The sequence below is a fragment of the Pelophylax lessonae genome, assembly GCF_965119305.1.
Source record: "Pelophylax lessonae genome assembly, chromosome: 3".
Classification (NCBI taxonomy): domain Eukaryota; kingdom Metazoa; phylum Chordata; class Amphibia; order Anura; family Ranidae; genus Pelophylax; species Pelophylax lessonae.
The window spans coordinates 620,460,085-620,479,624 of NC_138770.1; the positions used below are offsets into that span (position 1 = coordinate 620,460,085).

General features: G+C 45.5%; 1 protein-coding gene across 1 annotated transcript in view; it reads right to left on the reverse strand.

Annotated features, from left to right (window-relative positions):
- Window positions 1-1,324: 1,324 nt before the first annotated feature.
- CENPF (centromere protein F) overlaps window positions 1,325-19,540 on the reverse strand; it is an 80,336-nt gene continuing 62,120 nt past the window's right edge. Inside the window, exons 14-20 of the mRNA XM_082249757.1 lie at window positions 18,828-18,980; window positions 18,311-18,487; window positions 13,155-13,307; window positions 12,631-12,790; window positions 8,098-8,634; window positions 4,037-4,224; window positions 1,325-1,598 (exon numbers count right to left, since the gene is read on the reverse strand). Of these exons, the coding sequence (XP_082105883.1) occupies window positions 1,422-1,598; window positions 4,037-4,224; window positions 8,098-8,634; window positions 12,631-12,790; window positions 13,155-13,307; window positions 18,311-18,487; window positions 18,828-18,980 (1,545 nt within the window). The 3' untranslated portion in view covers window positions 1,325-1,421. The remainder of the gene's footprint in view (window positions 1,599-4,036; window positions 4,225-8,097; window positions 8,635-12,630; window positions 12,791-13,154; window positions 13,308-18,310; window positions 18,488-18,827; window positions 18,981-19,540) is intronic.

Consider the following 19,540-nt stretch of genomic DNA (forward strand, 5'->3'; position numbering starts at 1 on the left):
GGTCAAACCTAAACGCTTTCAATTTGTATGCAATCAGACGGCTCTTGCACTATATAGTTAAAGGTAAATCTAAAGGAAATTGAATAAGAAAAACATTTCCTGATAGAAGCATGGAGGCTACCATTGCTGACCTATAACTCCGCAATGCCTAGTCATCTGGCTGTCATACTGAGCCTCTTACACCGAGTTACTATTTCAGAACAAATTTGCAGATAGCACGCAACCTTTCTATGACTTACTTGATTAAAAAATACTGAAGTCAGAGGGTCAGCATGGCAGCCAGTAATTTCAGGTTGTCATCAATGGCAGCGCTTGTATTTCTCCAAGGTTTGGTACACACTTGTGTGACCCCATGGTTAGTGTGCTGCTCAGGCTCAATCGTAGTGGGGAATAGTGTGGATAATGCAGGAGTGCTGGCAAGGGATGGAGCTCACCCCCAGCTCCTGTGATCACGGAGGGGGGGGGGGGAAGGAGAAGTCCCCGGTGCCGCACATCCATGGAATCCTGTGGTAGGTATAAGAGAGAGACAGCCTCAGCCTGAACTTCCGCAAGGCCATGTCTCCAACGCGTTTCGGTCCGATCTCTTGAGTTTAATCATGATCAACCTCTTGGTCAGAGAAAAACGCATTGGAGCATGGCCTGGCAGGAGTCCAGGCTGAGGCTGTCTCTCTCATACCTACCAGAGAATTCCGTGGATGTGCGGCACCAGGGACTTTTCCTTTCCTCCCCCCCAGTGCACACCTTTGTGGGTGGTTGCTGCTGGAGGACAACACCTGTCCCCACAGCCGCAACCAAAAACCCACTGTCGCTAAGGAGATGGATGGGGTCGCCATTAACCACACTTGAAGCTGCAATGCATTTTTTAATTTCTGTGCGGGCCACATTTTCGGAAAAGGTGCCATTTCAGGAGGTACAGAAGCCCATTAAAATGAATAGGCTGCCGGCCCCCCAAAAAGCAGCTCGCAGAGGCTAAGGAAAGGTTCATTCCATGGGCAACTCCAGTGCCCAACTTCACCTGCGGGGGCAGTACATAAACATAAAACAGTCATTCTCAAGTGCAGAATCCATGAAGAGTGGCCGTCAATTAAGAGTACGAGCAACGTGGGAAGAGTAAGAAATTCATGACTTCTTTACTGACCTGACTACAACAGACTGAAATCTTATTGACTGCTAAAAAGGAATGCAGTCTGTACGCCATCGCTGTTTTTCTGAATAAGTCTGTAAGTTTGAAGCAACGGATAAATATAAAAATATATAAAAAAGAAATATCTTCATTTTTTTTTTTACAGACACACTTCTGGGCTGGGCCCATGTAGTCTTTTTAAAGTAATACAAACAGTTCCATCCAAAACTGGATTAATCGGTCAGCCTGTCTGTGGCTGCCCCGGTACAGCAATGTCGTAGCATGGAATGTATAGCGATTACTGCACTTGGCAATTCCCCTCCTCCCCCGAGTCATCGAGTACAGCCGCCGTGTCCATCTTGCCTGGGGTGCCCATTTCTGACCGGCGTCTTTTCATCTTGTTGTGGGTGGAAAGAGGAGACTGACAGTCCGCTGGCCTGGAGGCTCCCATCACGATGGCCTCAATAGTCTTGGTCTGTAATATAAATATATTATTTATGCAGTCTTCTAATTGGGAAGTAGTATAATAATCAATATTTTAAATGCCACCGTCTTGTGATGTCATATAATGTGAACGTTAGAAAAGAAGGGACTTTAGATTTTGCATAAAAAAATTATATATAAAGTAGTGCTCCAGATAAAAGCTCAACATAATTTGTTCATAAAAACAAGTGCATTGGTAGTCATTTTGTACAGCAAACATATATGTGACCAAAAATGATCTCACACACAGCTGACATCATAGATCCAGATCAATACTGATGGACCAGTGTCTGTCCATTATGTATATGCAAGATCATTTATGGATTACAAATATAGCCTGTTATTTGTTTTAGGAAGGCTTTACTGTGCTACACACTAATTAAATTGGAAGGATTTTGGACTGCTTTACCCCGATCTCACCATTATTTGTATATTTATACTGTCTTTTTGGGCCTCAAACCCCATTCCACAGAAGCCATGGTTTCCATGCACTGCAATGATGATGGGCAAATAGCCTGAAACCGTTGTTTGCATTCTGGAATAAATTACCCAAACAGGAAACTGTGGCCCTTCATCCATTTACCTGGCCCTTGGGTCACAATTCCTTCCACTAATATGAGGCACTCTTACTCCCACTGACGCCAATGATGGGGGGCACTCTTACTCCCACTGACGCCAATGATGGGGGGCACTCTTACTCCCCACTGACACCAATGATGGGGGGCACTCTTACTCCCCACTGACACCAATGATGGGGGGCACTCTTACTCCCACTGACGCCAATGATGGGGGGCACTCTTACTCCCACTGACGCCAATGATGGGGGGCACTCTTACTCCCACTGACGCCAATGATGGGGGGCACTCTTACTCCCACTGACGCCAATGATGGGGGGCATTCTTGCTCCCACTGACGCCAATGATGGGGGCATTATTACTCCCACTGACGCCAATGATGGGGGCACTCTTACTCCAAGAAAGCCTAATTCCCCCACTGATACCAATGATGGGGCACTATTTCTTCCATGGATACCAACCAATGAGGCACCATTCATCCTCCTGTTGACCACAGGCAAAAATTTTTTTTTTTACTTCCAGTGAACACTTTGTATGGCTGAATTCGCACTGTATCCGCAGCAAACTCGCACATGACCCTTTTTTTCAGCCGCATCAGGATCGGATCGTACAGTGGTTCACACTTGTGCGATCCGATCCTGTGCGAACTGTCAGATCGCACTGCGATATGCGATCAAACTGGGGGTGTCGTTAACATTTAATTGACACCCCCTGCGTATCGCATATGGCAGTGTGAACTGCCAGATGTGCGGGTGCAATGCGGGAACAGGCTGCGTATTTGCAGCGTTCCCGCATCGCACAAGTGTGAACCGGCACTAATGGTCACTCTGACAGAACTCCAGCGTTTCTCTATGGAGAGGAGAAACTTCCTGAAGAACAACCATCTCTGCAGCACTCCACCAATCAGGTCTGTATGGCAGAGTGGCCAGATGGAAGCCACTCCTCAGTAAAAGGCACACAGCAGCCTACCTGAAATTTGCCAAAAGGCACCTGGACTCTTAGACCATGAGAAACAAAATTCTCTGGTCTGATGAAACAAAGATTGAACTCTTTGGCCTGAATGGCAAGCATCATGGCTGGAGGAAACCAGGCTCCGCTCATGACCTGGCCAATACCATCCCTACAGTGAAGCATGGCGGTGGCAGAATCATGCTGTGGGGATGTTTATCAGTGGCAGGAACAGGGAGACTAGTCAGGATTGAAAGGAAGATGAATGCAGCAATGTACAGAGACATCCTTGACAAAAACCTGCTCCAGAGACTTCTGGACCTCAGACTGGGGCGAAGGTTCATCTTCTAATAGGACAGTAACCCTAAGCATACAGCCAAGATAACAAGGGAGTATCTACAGGACAACTCTGAATTTCCTTGAGGGTCCCAGCCAGAACCCAGACTTGAACCCGATTAAATATCTCTGGAGAGATCCGAAAACGGCTGTGCACCGACACGCCCCATCCAACCTGATGGAGCTTGAGAGGTCCTGCAAAGAAGAATGGGAGAGAAACTGCCCGAAAATAGGTGTGCCAAGCTTGTAGCATCATACTTAAAAAGACTTGAGGTTGTATTTGGTGCCAAAGGTGCTTCAACAAAGTATTGGGCAAAGGCTGTGAATACTTATCTACATGGGATTTCTTTAGTTTTTTATTTTTAATAAATTTGCAAAGATTTCAAACCAACTTATTTTACATTGTCATTATGGGGTATTGTTTATAGATTTTTTTCTGGGAAATAATGAATTTAATCAATTTTGGAATAAAGCTGTAACATAACAAAATGTGGAAAAAGTGAAGCGCCGTGAATACTTTCCGGATTGACTGTAGATTGCGAGTAAAGGATTAACAGATGACTGAACTCACCTCCTGTGATTTGCTGCCCCCTGGTGTTGGACTGGAGAGGTTTGCCAGGTTTTCCAGATTGTCCATGTGTGCACTGAAGAGGGATGGGGAATTTTTCTGCGAAGCCAGGCGGGGGCTTTTCCGCAACGGCACAGTCGTCCTTCTAAGGACAAAGGGACTCTGTTTTCCTGATGGGATGTCAGCGAAACCTGGAAAATAAAATACAAAAAGCAATTCCTGAGTAAAGCGAATATAAACAGAATTCTGTATATAGAGTGCTGGTACAGATCATCAATGCCCGTGTAATGGCCCTCCATGCTAGCCGTAAAGGGTCTCTCCAGGACATCTTAAACACTCCTATGGCAATGTTCCAATAAAATATACAAAATCTTAAAATGCTTATTTTTCTTTGATTAACAGATTCTAATGAAACAAACTGGTGATCCATGCGTTTCCCTAATTATAAATCAGCTTCAAGAGCCAGACAAACATCACTATTTAGCCACGATTTTCATTTGGTTCCTAAAGCGGGGGCAAGAAGTCGAGCAAGAAGTCGAGTGAGGGCAAGATGGCCCCCACCCGACTATGCCCTTGGAGGACTGGAGCGACGTCAAACGTCACTTCCGCCCAACGGCCATAAAGGCCAATTTTTTTTTTGCTTTTAAGCGTAAATGTAAGATCTGAGGTCTTTTGACCACAGACCTCACATAAAAGAGGACCTGTCCTGCTTATTGCTGTTAGGGCTCTTTCACACGGTCCGCCTCCGTAGGTGGATCCGTGCTGCTCAGCAGGGATCGATCTGCGATCCCCGCTGAGCCGGCGGATGACAGCTCCATCTCCGCTTGCAGTGCAAAGAGGGAGGTGTCACAGCCCCCGCTGCTCTCTATGGGGAATCGGATGAGAGCGGACCGCCTGTCTGCTCTCATCCGATCCCCAGGACGGATGGAAAATAGGGTTTCCATCTGTCCGGATTTCACGGACAGGATCGGATGCGGATGGCAGCGGGTGTCAGCGGACATGTCACCGCTGACATCCGCTGCTCCATAGGGCTGAATGGGGCATCCGATCAGATCCGCCTAAAAAACTGACAGGCGGATCTGATCGGACCGCCCGTGTGAAAGGGCCCTTACAAGGGAAGTTTACATCCACTTTAAGGCCCCGTTCACATCGGGGCAACGCTACTTCGCACTGCGACCTCCAAGGTCGCGGTGCGAGCAGCGCGCCGCGACCTCGGAGCGACCGCCACGGACTTCATAACATTGAAGTCTATGGCGGTCGCCTCCTGGTCGCCCCAAAGAAGCTCCGGACCCTTTTTCTAAGTCGGAGCGACTTGTGTCGCTCCTATTAGAACGGGTCCGCAGCTTCCCTATGGGAGGCGACCTACGGCGACCTGTGAGGCGACCAGGTCGCCTCAGTGTGAACCGAGGCCAAGGCTGTCAGCAGATTGTTCTCTACAAATTCAGACGTGCCAAAAAACAGAGAGCGACTGAGCTTGTGCAGAGCAGGGTTAGACACCATTACTGGATTTTACACAGTATAAACACTTTTTAACCACTTGTCGACCTCCAGCTGCAGTTTTACTACAGAAGGCTGGCTCGGCTGCGTGAAACGACGTAAGGGTACATCGGTTCGCGGGAGTGGTGCTGGAGGGTGAGCGCACGCTGCCGGCGGAACGCTCCGGCCCCCACTAGGCAGCGGGGATGCCAATCCACGGGACTGGCAGCCGCGATTGCCCCCTGCTGAGAGAGAAAGACGGCCAGCTGTTGTAAACATAGCTGACCATTCTTTCTGAAATGATCACAGAGCGATCTGTATAGGATCACAGGTCTCTATGATCATTTCACAAGTCCCTCCCCCACAGTTAGTAAACACTCCCCTAGGCTCACAATTAACCCTTTGATCACCTCTAGGTTAACCCCTTTCCTGCCAGTGTCATGATTACAGTAACAGTGCATATTTTTAGCACTGATAGTAATGTCACTGGTACCCCCGGAAGTGTCAAAAATGTCAGTCAAGGGTCCGATCTGTCCGCCGCAAGGTCACAGTCCCGCTAAAAATCGCAGAACGCCGCCACTAGTAAAGAAAAAAAAAAATTACATAAACCTTTCCCCTTGTTTGTAGACACGATAACTTTTGCGCAAACCAATTAAAATACGCCTATTGCGATTTTTTTTTTTTTTTAATTAAAAATATGTAGCAGAATACAAATTGGCCTAAAAGGATGAAAGATTTTAATTTTAAAATTTTTGGGGGTAATGTTATATATAGCAGAATGTGAAAAATATTGTTTTGCTCTTTTTTTGTTTATAGCGCATAAAAGGACATCGATTTTATCTCGGTACAGTGTCGCACAACTGCTCAATTTCCCGTTAAAATAACGCAGTGCCGAATCGCAAAAAATGACCTTGTCATTAAGGGGGTAAATCCTTCCGGTCCAGAACTTGGTAATGTTTTACGTTGCTATACCTGCAAAAAATGGGCCAGACTGAAGTCGTCTATCAGGACTTCATTGTGTCACTAAAGTTCTACTTTAATGCAATGGATTAGGGAAACCGTTAAATCAGTGGATTCAGTACCGTTTTAATATTTTGCAAGATTTTTACTTTACATATAGTGTGGTACTCCCTAAAACACAGAAGTAATTGGAATCCCCATCAAAAGAGTGGCACAGAAGGTTAATATCTGTTAGCAACCTGTCTGTGTGCCTTTGGGTGGTTACCATTCATTTCCGGTTCCAAAGACACAACAGGAAGAGCAAACTTTCCCAAAATAAGGGGAAATCCCACACTGGACAGTGTTGAATCCAGTGACAACGGTAAGTTTTTTTTTTCTTTTATCCAAACAATCTTAATTCGAGATATGTTTGGTTGACAATTAAACAGAGAATGACGAACAGGTAATTATCCATATCAGGGTTTAACAATGTAGAAAGGACAAAAATACGTTTCCATAATCAGTGTCTGACAGATAAAGAGTCGTAAATGTTTAGAGACAAGGATCTTACATGGCCAAGCACAAACCGGTAATGCACTACACCTAAGATCAGGTATCCTGGACATTTGTGACCAGCAGGAAATCTGATGGTTACGATGATGGTTATGTAAGAAGTGGGGGTGCCAGATAGCATAGTATCAGTGGTTGATTAAAAAAAGAAAAAAAAATCACACTGTGGCCAATAGGATCCTAATTGTATAATCTGTCCTTGGGGTTGAGGATTCCAACGCCCCACAGGGGGTGAAGGGGGGAAAAAAGAAAAAGAAAAACCAAAGAAAAGGGGGGATGAATGGACGACACAGGACCTCCAGGAGATCCTCCGTTGGTAGGATTCCCCAGCCTCGTCCACCCTGTAAGCTGGAGTGGCTCACGCTGGGTGGGTTACTCTCCATTGAGGAGGAGGAAAGAGCTGTAGACGATGCTAGAAGGGACAGGATGTATAGCGATATAGCCCTTCCTTATGGGAAGGAGTAAAATTTTACAATTTTGACTCAAATTTAGCCCAGTGACAATGGTCACGATAGAATGAATGTCACTAACGGTGGACACAAAAAGCCACAAATAAAAAAAAAAAAAAAAAAAAAAAAAAAAAAACTGACAGAGGCAAAATCTTTTCCCATTTGAAGCAGAGGTTGGAGTTGCCCTTTTTTCCATTGGATAAATATGGCCCTCTGGAAGACATTCCTGTTGGACGGCAACACTGCTTAACAAGGTTTGGATGAGTTATGGGTGTCCAACCTTTTGGCTTCTCTGGGCCACATTGAGTGTAGAGAAATTTTCTCGGGCCGCATATAAAATATATACTATTAGTTAAGGTATATAAGTAATAAAATGCCGCCGCGCCCTTCCTGTGCTGCCGTGCCCCCCAGCACTAATTTAACATAACTAGTGGATGATACCCTCAGAGGCTGTCTCTGTGGCCGTGCCCCCGACTCGACTTCCTTCCTCCCCAGCAAAAAAATAAAAAATTGTCAGGGGGCAGTGGGCCGCATTGCCCGCGGTTCTGGGCCGCATGCGGCCCCCGGGCCACAGGTTGGACATGTCTGGTCTACACCCTTCGTACTTCTAACAAATACTGGTATACCTACCCTTTCTCACAACTTCGGGAAGTCCATCAGGTTGACATTCTTCTTCCTCTGCCAGGGTAATGGGCCCTTTCTTTACCTTCTTGGTGACACACTGGGGTGTTGTAGGTGCGCTCCCTGTGTTATCAGAGTCTCTCCGCCGCTTATTAGTTGCTTTCCCAGATCCTTGTGTGGATCTCCTGCTCTTCCGGGGTCTCCTCTGAGCCCCAAGTAATGGTTTGTCTGGTACAGACGGTGGACAGCTCTCAGGTAATGGTTTGTCTGGTACAGACGGTGGACAGCCCTCAGGTAATGGCTGGTCTGACACAGAGGATGGACCTTCTTGCTCTTCCTTTACTTCCAATCCTTTCAGCCTTGAGTTCAAGAAGTCCACCTGTTTCTTCAGCATGTCATTGCTCTCCTCCAGTTTGTGTGTCTTAATCATCAGATTACAGTATTTCTCAATGCTGTCATCTGCCTCCTGCGTCTTCTCTTCCAAGCACTGCTTCAGTTCCTCGACCTCAGATACCAGGTCATTTGCACTGGTGTTCATTCCTTCTTCTGGAACAGAGGGAGGAAAAAAAAAAGGTTTTATAAAAAACAGTATGAAAACTTGTAGCCAGGTAGCGGTTGGTTGAATATAGTTACAAGGTTTAAAGGTCCCATATGCATTATTTACTTACATTTAGGGGGGCTACAGCACTGATGGCCGTATACTTAAATGTTTATTTAAAGTGGTTCAAAAGCATGACTTTTTTTACCTTCATGCATGCTATGTTTTAAGGTAAGAAAACCTGTGTGCGGCGGGCCCCCAATCCTTACCGGAGCCCCCTCCAATCCAGCAATGTTCACAATAGCCTTGGCTGTAAGGAGACTCTCCCTCCTTGGCAGAGACAGCAGCAGGAGCCCATTGGCTCCCACGGCTATCAATCACAGCCAGCAAGCCAATGAGGAGAGAGTGGGGGGTGGGACCGAGCCATGGCTCTGTGTGTTTTATGGATGCATATAGCAGCGGCTCAGGAGTGAGCACACACATGTGCACCCAGGGCAAGTGGCTTTTTCTGGGGGCACTGCACAAATGGGAGGAGTTAGGAGAGCCGGCGAGGACCCGAAAATAAGAGAATTGGAGCTTCTCGTATAACATGTTTGGTTTTTTTGTTTTATAAAAAAAAGCTTTAAAGAGGAGCTCCTGCCAAAAAATTAAGTCAGCAGGTACAAATACTAATATTAGGACACTTACCTGTCCAGGGATCCCACAATGTCGGCATCCCAGTCGATTTTTCAAAACGGCTCTCGGGTGCTGCTGCCGCCATTCCAAACCAGTGGTGAATTCCAACCCAGCGGCAGGGGAAGGAAGAGGAGGGCCAAACTTTCCCAGAAGTGGGGACGAGTACCTGTCAATAGGGGGGGGGGGGGGGACAAGCGCAGCTGTCCCTTTTGGGTGGAGCTCTGCTTTCATATCACTTTAAAGCTGATCTCCAGCTTTCCCATTAATCTTGCACAGTTGTACAGCCTCCTTTCCTGTACTAAAAATTGCTTAGTCTGATTTAATTGCACACTGTGAGCTTCTCCCAGTGTGCATTAGAAGCTGCAACAAGTCAGAGCCCGCCTCATCTTCTGGCTACAAAACAAAGCATCATTCAGCTCTTTCCTTCCCAGTCTAACTGTCCCTGGCCCCCCTTTCATTCATTGGATTGCAGTTAATCATCCTGGAGGCTCAGTATCACATGTGGATGTTACCTAGGAGGGTCCACATTCACACTAGAGCTGCACGATTAATCGTATGAAAATCGCGATCTCGATTCACCCCCCCTGACGATCTAAACCTGACATATGCTCGATTCTTTGTATAGCTGAGGGAGCAGAGAAAACAGCTGTGGAAAACTCCCAGTAACTATAAACAAAATGATTACATTGTATCTTTCCTCCCGCAAACGCCTATAAGTGCCGGTTCACACTGGGGCGACCTGTGAGGCGACCTGGTCGCCTCACAGGTCGCCGCAGGTCGCCTCCCATAGGGAAGCTGCGGACCCGTTCTAATAGGAGCGACACAAGTCGCTCCGACCTAGAAAAAGGGTCCGGAGCTTCTTTGGGGCGACCAGGAGGCGACCGCCATAGACTTCAATGTTATGAAGTCCGTGGCGGCCGCTCCGAGGTCGCGGCGCGCTGCTCGCACAGCGATCTCGGAGGTCGCCCCTGCAAGTAGCGTCGCGGTAATGTAAACCGGCGCTCAGCATTAAGTCTCCCAGTAACTATAAACAAAATGATTACATTGTATCTTTCCTCCCGCAAACGCCTATCAGCATTAAGTCTCCCAGTAACTATAAACAAAATGATTACATTGTATCTTTTCCTTCCCTCTGCCAGGGAGAAAGGAAGTTTAACCTCTTAAAGACTAGACCTTTTTCTGACACTTGTTGCCTGCAAGTTAAAATCATTTTTTTTTGCTAGAAAAGTACTTAGACCCCCAAACATTTTATATATTTTTTTAGCAGAGACCCTACAGAATAAAATGGTGATTGTTGTAATATTTTATGTCACACTGTATTTGCGCAGCAGTCTTTCAAACGCAATAGACTTTAATGAATAAAAAAAAAAAAACGTAACAGTAAAGTTATCCCAATTTTTTTTTGTTACACAGAATCGTGAGAGAATCGTGATCTATATTCCAAGCTAAAAAATCGTGATTCTCATTTTGGCCAGAATCGTGCAGCTCTAATTCACACACACTCCTCAAGACGGACATGCACCTATCAAGGCCATGTGAAATTTGCACAACTCCTCCCAAGACCAACGCCAGAGCTGATGGCTCTTTGGGGGCACAATACTGAGGCAAGGTGCTGCATTGTTTAATGGAAGCGATGTACCGCACGGCGCCCTGTCAGCCCATCCCACCAGCCATGATCCCTGTCAGCCCATCCCACCAGCCATGATCCCTGTCAGCCCATCCCACCAGCCATGATCCCTGTCAGCCCATCCCACCAGCCATGATCCCTGTCAGCCCATCCCACCAGCCATGATCCCTGTCAGCCCATCCCACCAGCCATGATCCCTGTCAGCCCATCCCACCAGCCATGATCCCTGTCAGCCCATCCCACCAGCCATGATCCCTGTCAGCCCATCCCACCAGCCATGATCCCTGTCAGCCCATCCCACCAGCCATGATCCCTGTCAGCCCATCCCACCAGCCATGATCCCTTTCAGCCCATCCCACCAGCCATAATCTGCCTGCATTGCACAAGGATGAGCAGAGACCCAGTCACAACATCACAGCATCTAAAAATAAGGTATGCTATTAAAACAGAAAGGTTTTATTTCAACGTTTCGTTAGCATGTTGATGAAGGGGGGGGGGGGGGGGCTGGGGGAAGAGGAACCAGGAAAAGCAAAATATGAGCAGATTAACCTTCGACTTAAAAAAGTGCCTTCAAAGGCTATTTTTTTATATATTTTTTTTTAATAGCGGTCAAGGGTTGGAATCCCTGGAAAAAAAAATGTTGCAGTCTGTGTTCCTGCTGGAGACATTCACTCCCTCTATTTGTCCAGGTGACTTGTGCCACCAGAAGTGACAACTGCTTTAGATGAGATATGCATCCTTGGAGAGATCGCCCCCCACTTCCTGTTGTGTCTACAGGAAAGGAAGTGAAGGGAAGTCTCCTGAAAGGGGACACAGATGGCATGGATTTTTTTTTTTTTTATTTCGCATTGGATCAAAAAAAAAAAAAAGCTTTAGTTATACTGCAAGAGAATCTGTAACTTTACATCCCAACCAAGTTATCCTCACCTTTGCCTAACTTCCAAGCCGGTTCTTTGGAGTCCCAAGTGAACACCTGGTGCTTTTAAGGTATGGGGAAAATATAACCTCTTCCCAGGGTGAAGTTGTCAGGCCGTAACAGCCAATCACAAAGCCTGGAAACTTATTTAAAGTAGGGGAAGGCATCGTCCACCCCGGGTAAGTGTTTTGTTCATCCTTTTTCAGGATCAGTACTATTATAATAGGTTAGACCCGTGGAAAGTGATTTACTATTAAAAAGGGGGATTTGTCTAAAGAAGCCAATCAGGACAGCTGCCTTTGGTCTCAGACTTACATTAGACCAATTATCCTATAGACTTAGGATAAAAGTGATAATAAAGTGGGAAAAAAAAAAAAAACGTTACACTTACCTGGCTCCTCCCTCTTGACAAGTGCCCCCACAGGAAGCAGCTTGCTATGGGGGCACTTGTGCAAGCTCGCTCCTCAGCCCCGCTTTCTGTGTCTAATTAGAGTAATCCTTGCCCCCCCCCAGTTCCTTCCTCACTGGCTGTGGTTGATAGCAGTAGGAGCCAATGCTCCTGCCACTGTGTCTGAGCTATTGAGGAGGGAGAGAGCCAGGAGAACTGGATAGAGATCGGGCTCAGGTGAATATGGCGGGGGGGGGGGGCTGGGGGGCATAGCTACACACAGGTTTAATATCTTCATGCATTATACATGAAGGTAAAAAAATCTTCAGCCTTCAGAACTACTTTTAATTGAAGGATTATAATGAAGTTCTGTTATGCATTATTACTAAGTCACATACTTTCTTTCTTGTGTGTTAGGGTTTCTAGGGTCTCCTCTTGTTGTGCGATGTGTTTCTTGAGCTCTTCTTTCTCCTGTTCCAGCTGCTTACAGGAGTTCACCCAACGGTTGAGGGCTTCAGAGGCTGCTTCGTTCTCCTTTGTCATGTCATCAATACGAGCCTAATAAAAATAAATCAATACACCGTTATCGCCAAGAACAGAGGGAACCTGTGAGGACTAACATATGAAAGCTTTCTCTTTCAATCAGGGCTAAGATTGGGAGAAGGTGGTCCAACCCAACACTGTCAGCTAATCAGGTTTTACTGCATTTCACACTGCTGTCAATCTAACTCTGGCAGCTCGCTGACAGGAAGAGAGAACAGAGTCATGACTTCATCGGGGTGGTCACATTCCTCCTTCACTGTCAAATCAAAAGGCTTGGGGAATGGGGGGGGGGGGGGGAACAAGCAAAAACACGCGCACATGCACAAACACGCACGCACGCACACACACGATATGTCTGGTATGCCAGAAGTACACTTACCTTCAGTCCTGCCAGCTGCTCCTGGGTCTTACACAATGAATTGTTCACTTCCATGTTACTGGCTTTCAAGCCATCAATCTCCTGTATCTGAGCAGCGAGAAGTCCTTCCATGGAGGTCAGCTTCTTCTGGTAACTATCTAGGTCTTCCTTATGCTAAATGAAACAAAAGTACAGAAATTGAATAGTTTCGTAAAGTATATTGAAAGCCAAAAGCTAGGTTCTGGATAGAGTAAAGCCATGTACACACGATGAGAATATTGGACGAATGATTTTCTGTTTTTTTGCATGCTAGTCTCATATCGAAAATGAAGAGGTTACTCAACTTACAAAAATTCTCGTAAGACAGAATACAACTTCGGAAATTATGTAATCTGCTGTATTGTATTGTAATGTATTCTGTTGTTTCCGAGCATGCGTGGTCTTGCGATTCCCAAATTTTTTGGGACAAATACTGTACTGATTTAACAACAATCGTACGATCTAGTATCGTACAAGAGAAAAAAGTTGCGTTTGTCCCTTTGGGTAATTTCACATGAATTGTGGTGATCAGCTTACGAAAGCAGTGTACTAATGAGCAGATTACCCTACGCGATTCGAAGATGGTATTTTTTGTCCGATTTTCTGATCATGTGTACTAGGCATAGATAATGGTTAAAAACCAATCTGAGATTTTTATTTTGGGGTCTTTGTCCAGTTGGGGACATTTCCTTATACTTCAGGTCATTAAAATATAACAGAAAGAGAGAGGAGGTTTATCTAAAGTAAAGGAAATCCCCTCTTGGACAGTTGTCACTGCAACAAGTGTCACCAATGGGAGATGTCCCCTCTATTCCCGATCTGGTGACAGCTGAAAGGTTGTGAGGTGGAATCTCCCCAGCAGTGGTACAAATTGCAATAAAAACCCCTAGGCCCCTTTTAGACGGGGTAGACTCGGTCAAGCAGACCCACCCGTTCAGCATGGAATCTGTCTTCTGATCTCCGCTGAGCAGGCGGATGACAGGTCTGTGTCTGCTCCACTATGCAGAGAGGACACAGCCTGCTGTTCTCTATGGGGTGCTCGGATAGAAAAAAACTGTCTGTTTCTATCCGATCCAGCGGGCAGATGGGGAACGTATTCCCCATCCACCTATTTCTAGCGGACAGGATCAGATCAGATGCTGGTGGGTGTCAGCTGACTCATGTCGGCTGACATCTGCCGATCCATAGAAAACAATGGGTGGTCCAATCAGGCTGGTGCGAATGAGGCTTACAGATAATTTCAGAGCTTTTTGCAGAGAAGACTTAAGCCAGCCATACACTGTAGGATTGGACCAATCTCTCCTTGTATTCTGACAGAAGGCATCTGCCACTGTCAGAAAATCTGAATGGTGGCTGCAGCTAATTGGATGCAGCTGCTTTTTTGGTGACAATTTTCCACCCGGCTCCGAGTTTTGAAGGATGCCGGGTGGGAGGTCGGCATCAGGGCTACCTATTAAGAAAACTCATTATTTGCTTCCATATTTTCTTTTCCCTACCAGATGCCATTGTGGTTAATAAAATGCCCTGTAATAAAACCAAAGTCAGAGTAAGGCAAAAAGTTAAACCCTTCCCTGATCACTGCAGCTCTTCCTACCAAAGATGTGGACACCCAGATTCTTTCCTACTGCAGCTGGGAATCCAATAGTAGAAACCCCACTGAGCAAAGTGGCTCTGCCCCCTGCATGGTTAAACACAAACTGGATACCATTGTTTTAACAAGAGTAACAGAGCAGATAACTGCAGGATACGAATTAAAGGCAGATCTCCTTGGAGCAGGGCTTATGCCTATAGGTTTGAGGGACCCGCAGGTGTTAGATGTACTAGCAGATTTAACCACTTTCCACCCAAGGACGTACCCATACTTCCTTGAGTTTCAGTAGTTATACCGGGATGATGCTACAGGCATCATTCCAGGACCATTATTTTCAGCTGGCGATTCTCTACAAGGCCTCTCCCACTTAGCCACTCAATTACTTCTGCAAGTGGTGGAAGAGGGTCCCACCCCCCTCCTGCCACTGACTCTCCTGGGATCTCTGGTCCCATCGCAGAGGCCGGGAGCAACGCGGCCAGCGGCAATGGCTGCCCTGTACAGAGAGAGAGGAGCTGACATCGTTCACCTCTCTCTGTAACCCTGGAAACCAGGAGCAATGAGTATTCGTCACTTACGGTTCCTTCTTTTTGTTTACCTGACCAGCAGCCAGAGAAGCAGGGACCAGTTCAGCTGCATGGGAGCCAGAGGAGAGATTTGGGGTTTAATAGACCCCAAATCTCTCCATAAAGAGGACCTGTCACGACCCATGCTATCACAAAGGATGTTGTTCATCTCTTGTAATAGCAACAAAGTTAGTACAAAAAACATTTTTTTGTATAAAAGAAATAAAAAAATTTAAAGAGCCACCGTCCCACAGTGCTAACGCGCAAATGTGAACACATACATTTGTACACGGTGATCGCACCACATGTGAGGTATTGAACATCAGAGCGAGAGCAATATTTCAAGCACCAGACTTCCTGTGCCACTCTAAACTGCTAACCTGTAAAGGCGTTTAAAGCATCGACTAGAGACGGAAATGGAGAATTTTAAGCACTGTAGTTTGCCGCCATTCCACGGGCAGACACAATTTTAAAGAGTGACATGTTAGGTATCTATTTACTCGGCTTAACATCTTTCACATTATACAAAAAAATTGGGCTAACTTAACGGTTTTGTTTTTTTATTTGTGAATGTTTTTTTCCCAAATAAATTGTGTTTGAAAAACCGATGACATAAAAAACTTACAACACACACCGTTTTATTATATAGGGTCTCTGCTAAAATATATATATATATATATATATATATATATATATATATATATATATATATATATATAATGTGTGGGGGTTCTAAGTAATTTTCTAACAAAATAAAGTAGATTTTTACATGTAGGAGCGAAGTGTCAGAATAGGTTTGGGAAGGAGGTGGTTAAATACACTAAGATACTGAAGCCAAACTCCATTTCCCCTGTCAGCGTTGGTTTGTCTCAACCCTGTAAACTAATACATCTAGAAGAGAGTTTGTTCTTAAAAACAAAAACAGACTGGCCAGCTTACCAGGTAAAAATAAAAGAAACAAAAGCCACGTACCGATTGTCGGCCGTAAAAATTCGGCCGACGACCGATCGGCCGATTGTAGGCTTGTTAGTATGATGCTTCCGACAGCGCATTTTCGGCCGAACAGAATCTGTCCTGCGGGCATTAAAATTTTTGTTGGCCAACACCAGAACGGCCGATTGTTCGCCAGTCAGTACAGATTTCGGCCGACAGACAGCAGATTAGCAAGACTGGGCATGCTCAGAGAAGAAAAAAGACAAGGAAAGTTAACCATCACATGACATCACTTCTGCAGTCGGCTGTTGTTGGCCGACAAAATTCGTGTGCAGTCTTTTGCAGTTTTCAACCGACAGGACAGCACCGGACAAAAGACGGCCGATAGTACGGGGCATGAAAAAGAAAACAAAGGCATCCATCACATCAAAGAATTGGTAAGCTGCAAAATAATAAACGTTTGCTTTTAGGTTTAATACTGTTTTAGTCCCGGTTCACACTTCTGCGATGCGGGAACGCTGCGAATATGCAGCGTGTTCCCGCATCGCATCCCCACCCCTGGCAGTTCACACTGTCATATGCGATACGCAGGGGGTGTCAATTAAAAGTTAACGACACCCCAGTTGAGATCGCATATCGCAGTGCGATCTGCAAGTTCGCACTAGTGTGAACCACCATGCGATCCGATTCTGCTGTGGATAAAAAAAAAAAAAGGGTCATGTGCGTGTTTAGTGCGATTGCGGTGCGAATTCAGCCATACAAACTGTATGGCTGAAATTTGCACCGCACAGAGATCGCATGTAATTTAGGAGCAGTGCGCTCCGAATTACATGCGATCTCTGTGATCGCACTAATGTGAACCGGCACTTAAGCTGGAACTGAGCTTTAACTACTTGCCGACTGCCGCACGACTATTTACGTCGGCAGTCAGCCCCTCACAGGCAGAGCGACGTAGTACTACGTAGCTAGCCTGTGAGGGTCTAGGGAGCGAGCGGGCGGGCACGCGCGCTCCCGGACCCCCCTGCGCGTGACCAGCGGACCCGATGTCCGCCGGTCACTCGGCGATCGTCGGTGCAGAGGGAGAAAGGCAGACGGCTGATGTAAACAAGCCGCCTGTCATTCTCCCCTGTGTAGAAATAGTGATCATACGGTTCTACTATGTAGGACCGTTGATCACTGTTCCTACACCTCAAGCCACAGCCAATCACAGTTAGAATCACGCCCCTAGGGACACACATAACCCCTCCCTCTCAAAAAAGTTAACCCCTTCACTGCCAGTGTAATTTTACAGTAACAGTGCATATGTATAGCACTGATTACTGTAGAAATGTCACTGGTAACCCCAAGAGTGTCAAAAATGTCAGTCAAGGGTCCGATCTGTACGCCGCAATGTCGCAGTCCCACAAAAAAACAATTGCAGATCGCCGCCATTACGCGTTAAAAAAAACTAACAAAAATGACAAAAATCTTTCCCTTTGTTAGTAAACGTGATAACTTTTGCGCAAACCAATCAAAATACGCTTTTTGCGATTTTTTTTTACCAAACATATGTAGCATAAAACAAATTGGCCGAAAATGTTAAAAAATTTTGATTTTTACATTTTTTTTGGGGAATTTCATATAAAAAATGTGAAAAATATTGTTATTTTTGCAAAATTGACGCTCTTTTTTTTGTTTATAGAGCATGATCAAAAAAAATAAATAAATAAAAATCGCACAGGTGATCAAATACCACCAAAAGAAAGCTCTGTTTGTGGGAAAAAAAGGACGTCAAATTCGTTTGGGTACAGCGTCACACGACCGCGCAATTGTCCGTTAAAGTCACGCAGTGCCGAATCACAAAATAGGCCCTGGTCAGGAAGGGGGTAAAATTTTCCGGGGCTTAAGTGGTTAATATTGTGTCTGACGGTCATCCAAGGGCTGCACTGTCAACCCATGCGCCGCCGCCCAAGGTGCTAGCAATGGAATATTTGTCACCAGTATTCTACAATGCTAATCGGTTTGAGGTTTCTTTATTATACAGTTCCAAGCAATAAACCCAAAGTGATCACCTGTCTCGCTGCGTCATCCAGAAGCGATTTTTGGATAGACTCCGTCTGAAGAAGACGCTGTTCATACTCCATTATATCATTCCTGTGTGAGATTGCCTGAGATTCCAGTTCACTCCGCAGACTTGTGATGGTCTCTTTTAGTTCTGCAGTTTTGGATGTAGCTGAATGGAGCTGAGCCTAAACACAGCAAAGAATTCTCAATTGAAAGGCCTGATCATTATACATTTGCAGTTCATTTTCAGCAATGTAACATTAAATAGGAATGCCAGGGAACACAAAATCACTAGCAAATACATAGCACCAAGCTATGTGCACTCAGGGTGCTTTAAAGGCTTCAACTAAGCTGCTTGCAGTTGGACGAAGGCTTTATAAAAGCTTGCTATACACATTGTTCTTATTGAAGTGGCAACCTAAGCGTACGAGGCCTTAGAACAGTTAAGTAAAAGGTATCTAAGTCGCATACACAGAAAACATTCAATTTGCGCCTTCCTAGCAATAGAAGTATGGAATCACTTACGCTATTCTCCTCGTGTAGCCGTCTGATCACTTGGATCTCCTCTTGCAGTGCCTTCTTATCTTGGCAGCTTTGATCTTCAGCAGTTTTGATGTGCAGATCAGCATCATGCAACTTACTTTGCAGGTTGGAACAGTTTTCAGTCAGTTCAGCCACCTGCATTAGAACAGAACGAGAAGTGAGGCATTTGTAAATGGTTAAGGAAATATACATAGGAAGAATCAGGACTGCAGCACATTCAAGCATAAAAGACCAATAAGCCAAGGAGCAAAGCGACGTAACGCAGAATGCCGAGATTTACATTCCGACCCCCAGATACCTTCATTGATCAATCCCTGCTCACTTACAGCCTGGAGAAGAATACATTAAATGTAATGGTTGTGTGTGATAAACTGCTGATGGATAAATAATGCACATACAGAACATAGAATTACATGTTTGATATAACTATCTTGGGAGTACATAAAATGATTGGGATTTTACTAGTAATTCAGAGACTGCTGGGTTATACTGCTACCAGCAGAAAGATTTGGACACTGGGTTAAAAAAAAAAAAAAAAGTGTGGTTCAGCCTTATATAGCCCCAGCAAGCCTCAGTTTTGTGAAAAAGCAGTACCAGGACATGATCATAGACAGAGGAGTTGGACTTGTGTGGGAAGGCTGTAGGTTTAGGAGTGTGTATATGGGAATGTTTGACCATTCTTCCAGAAGCACATT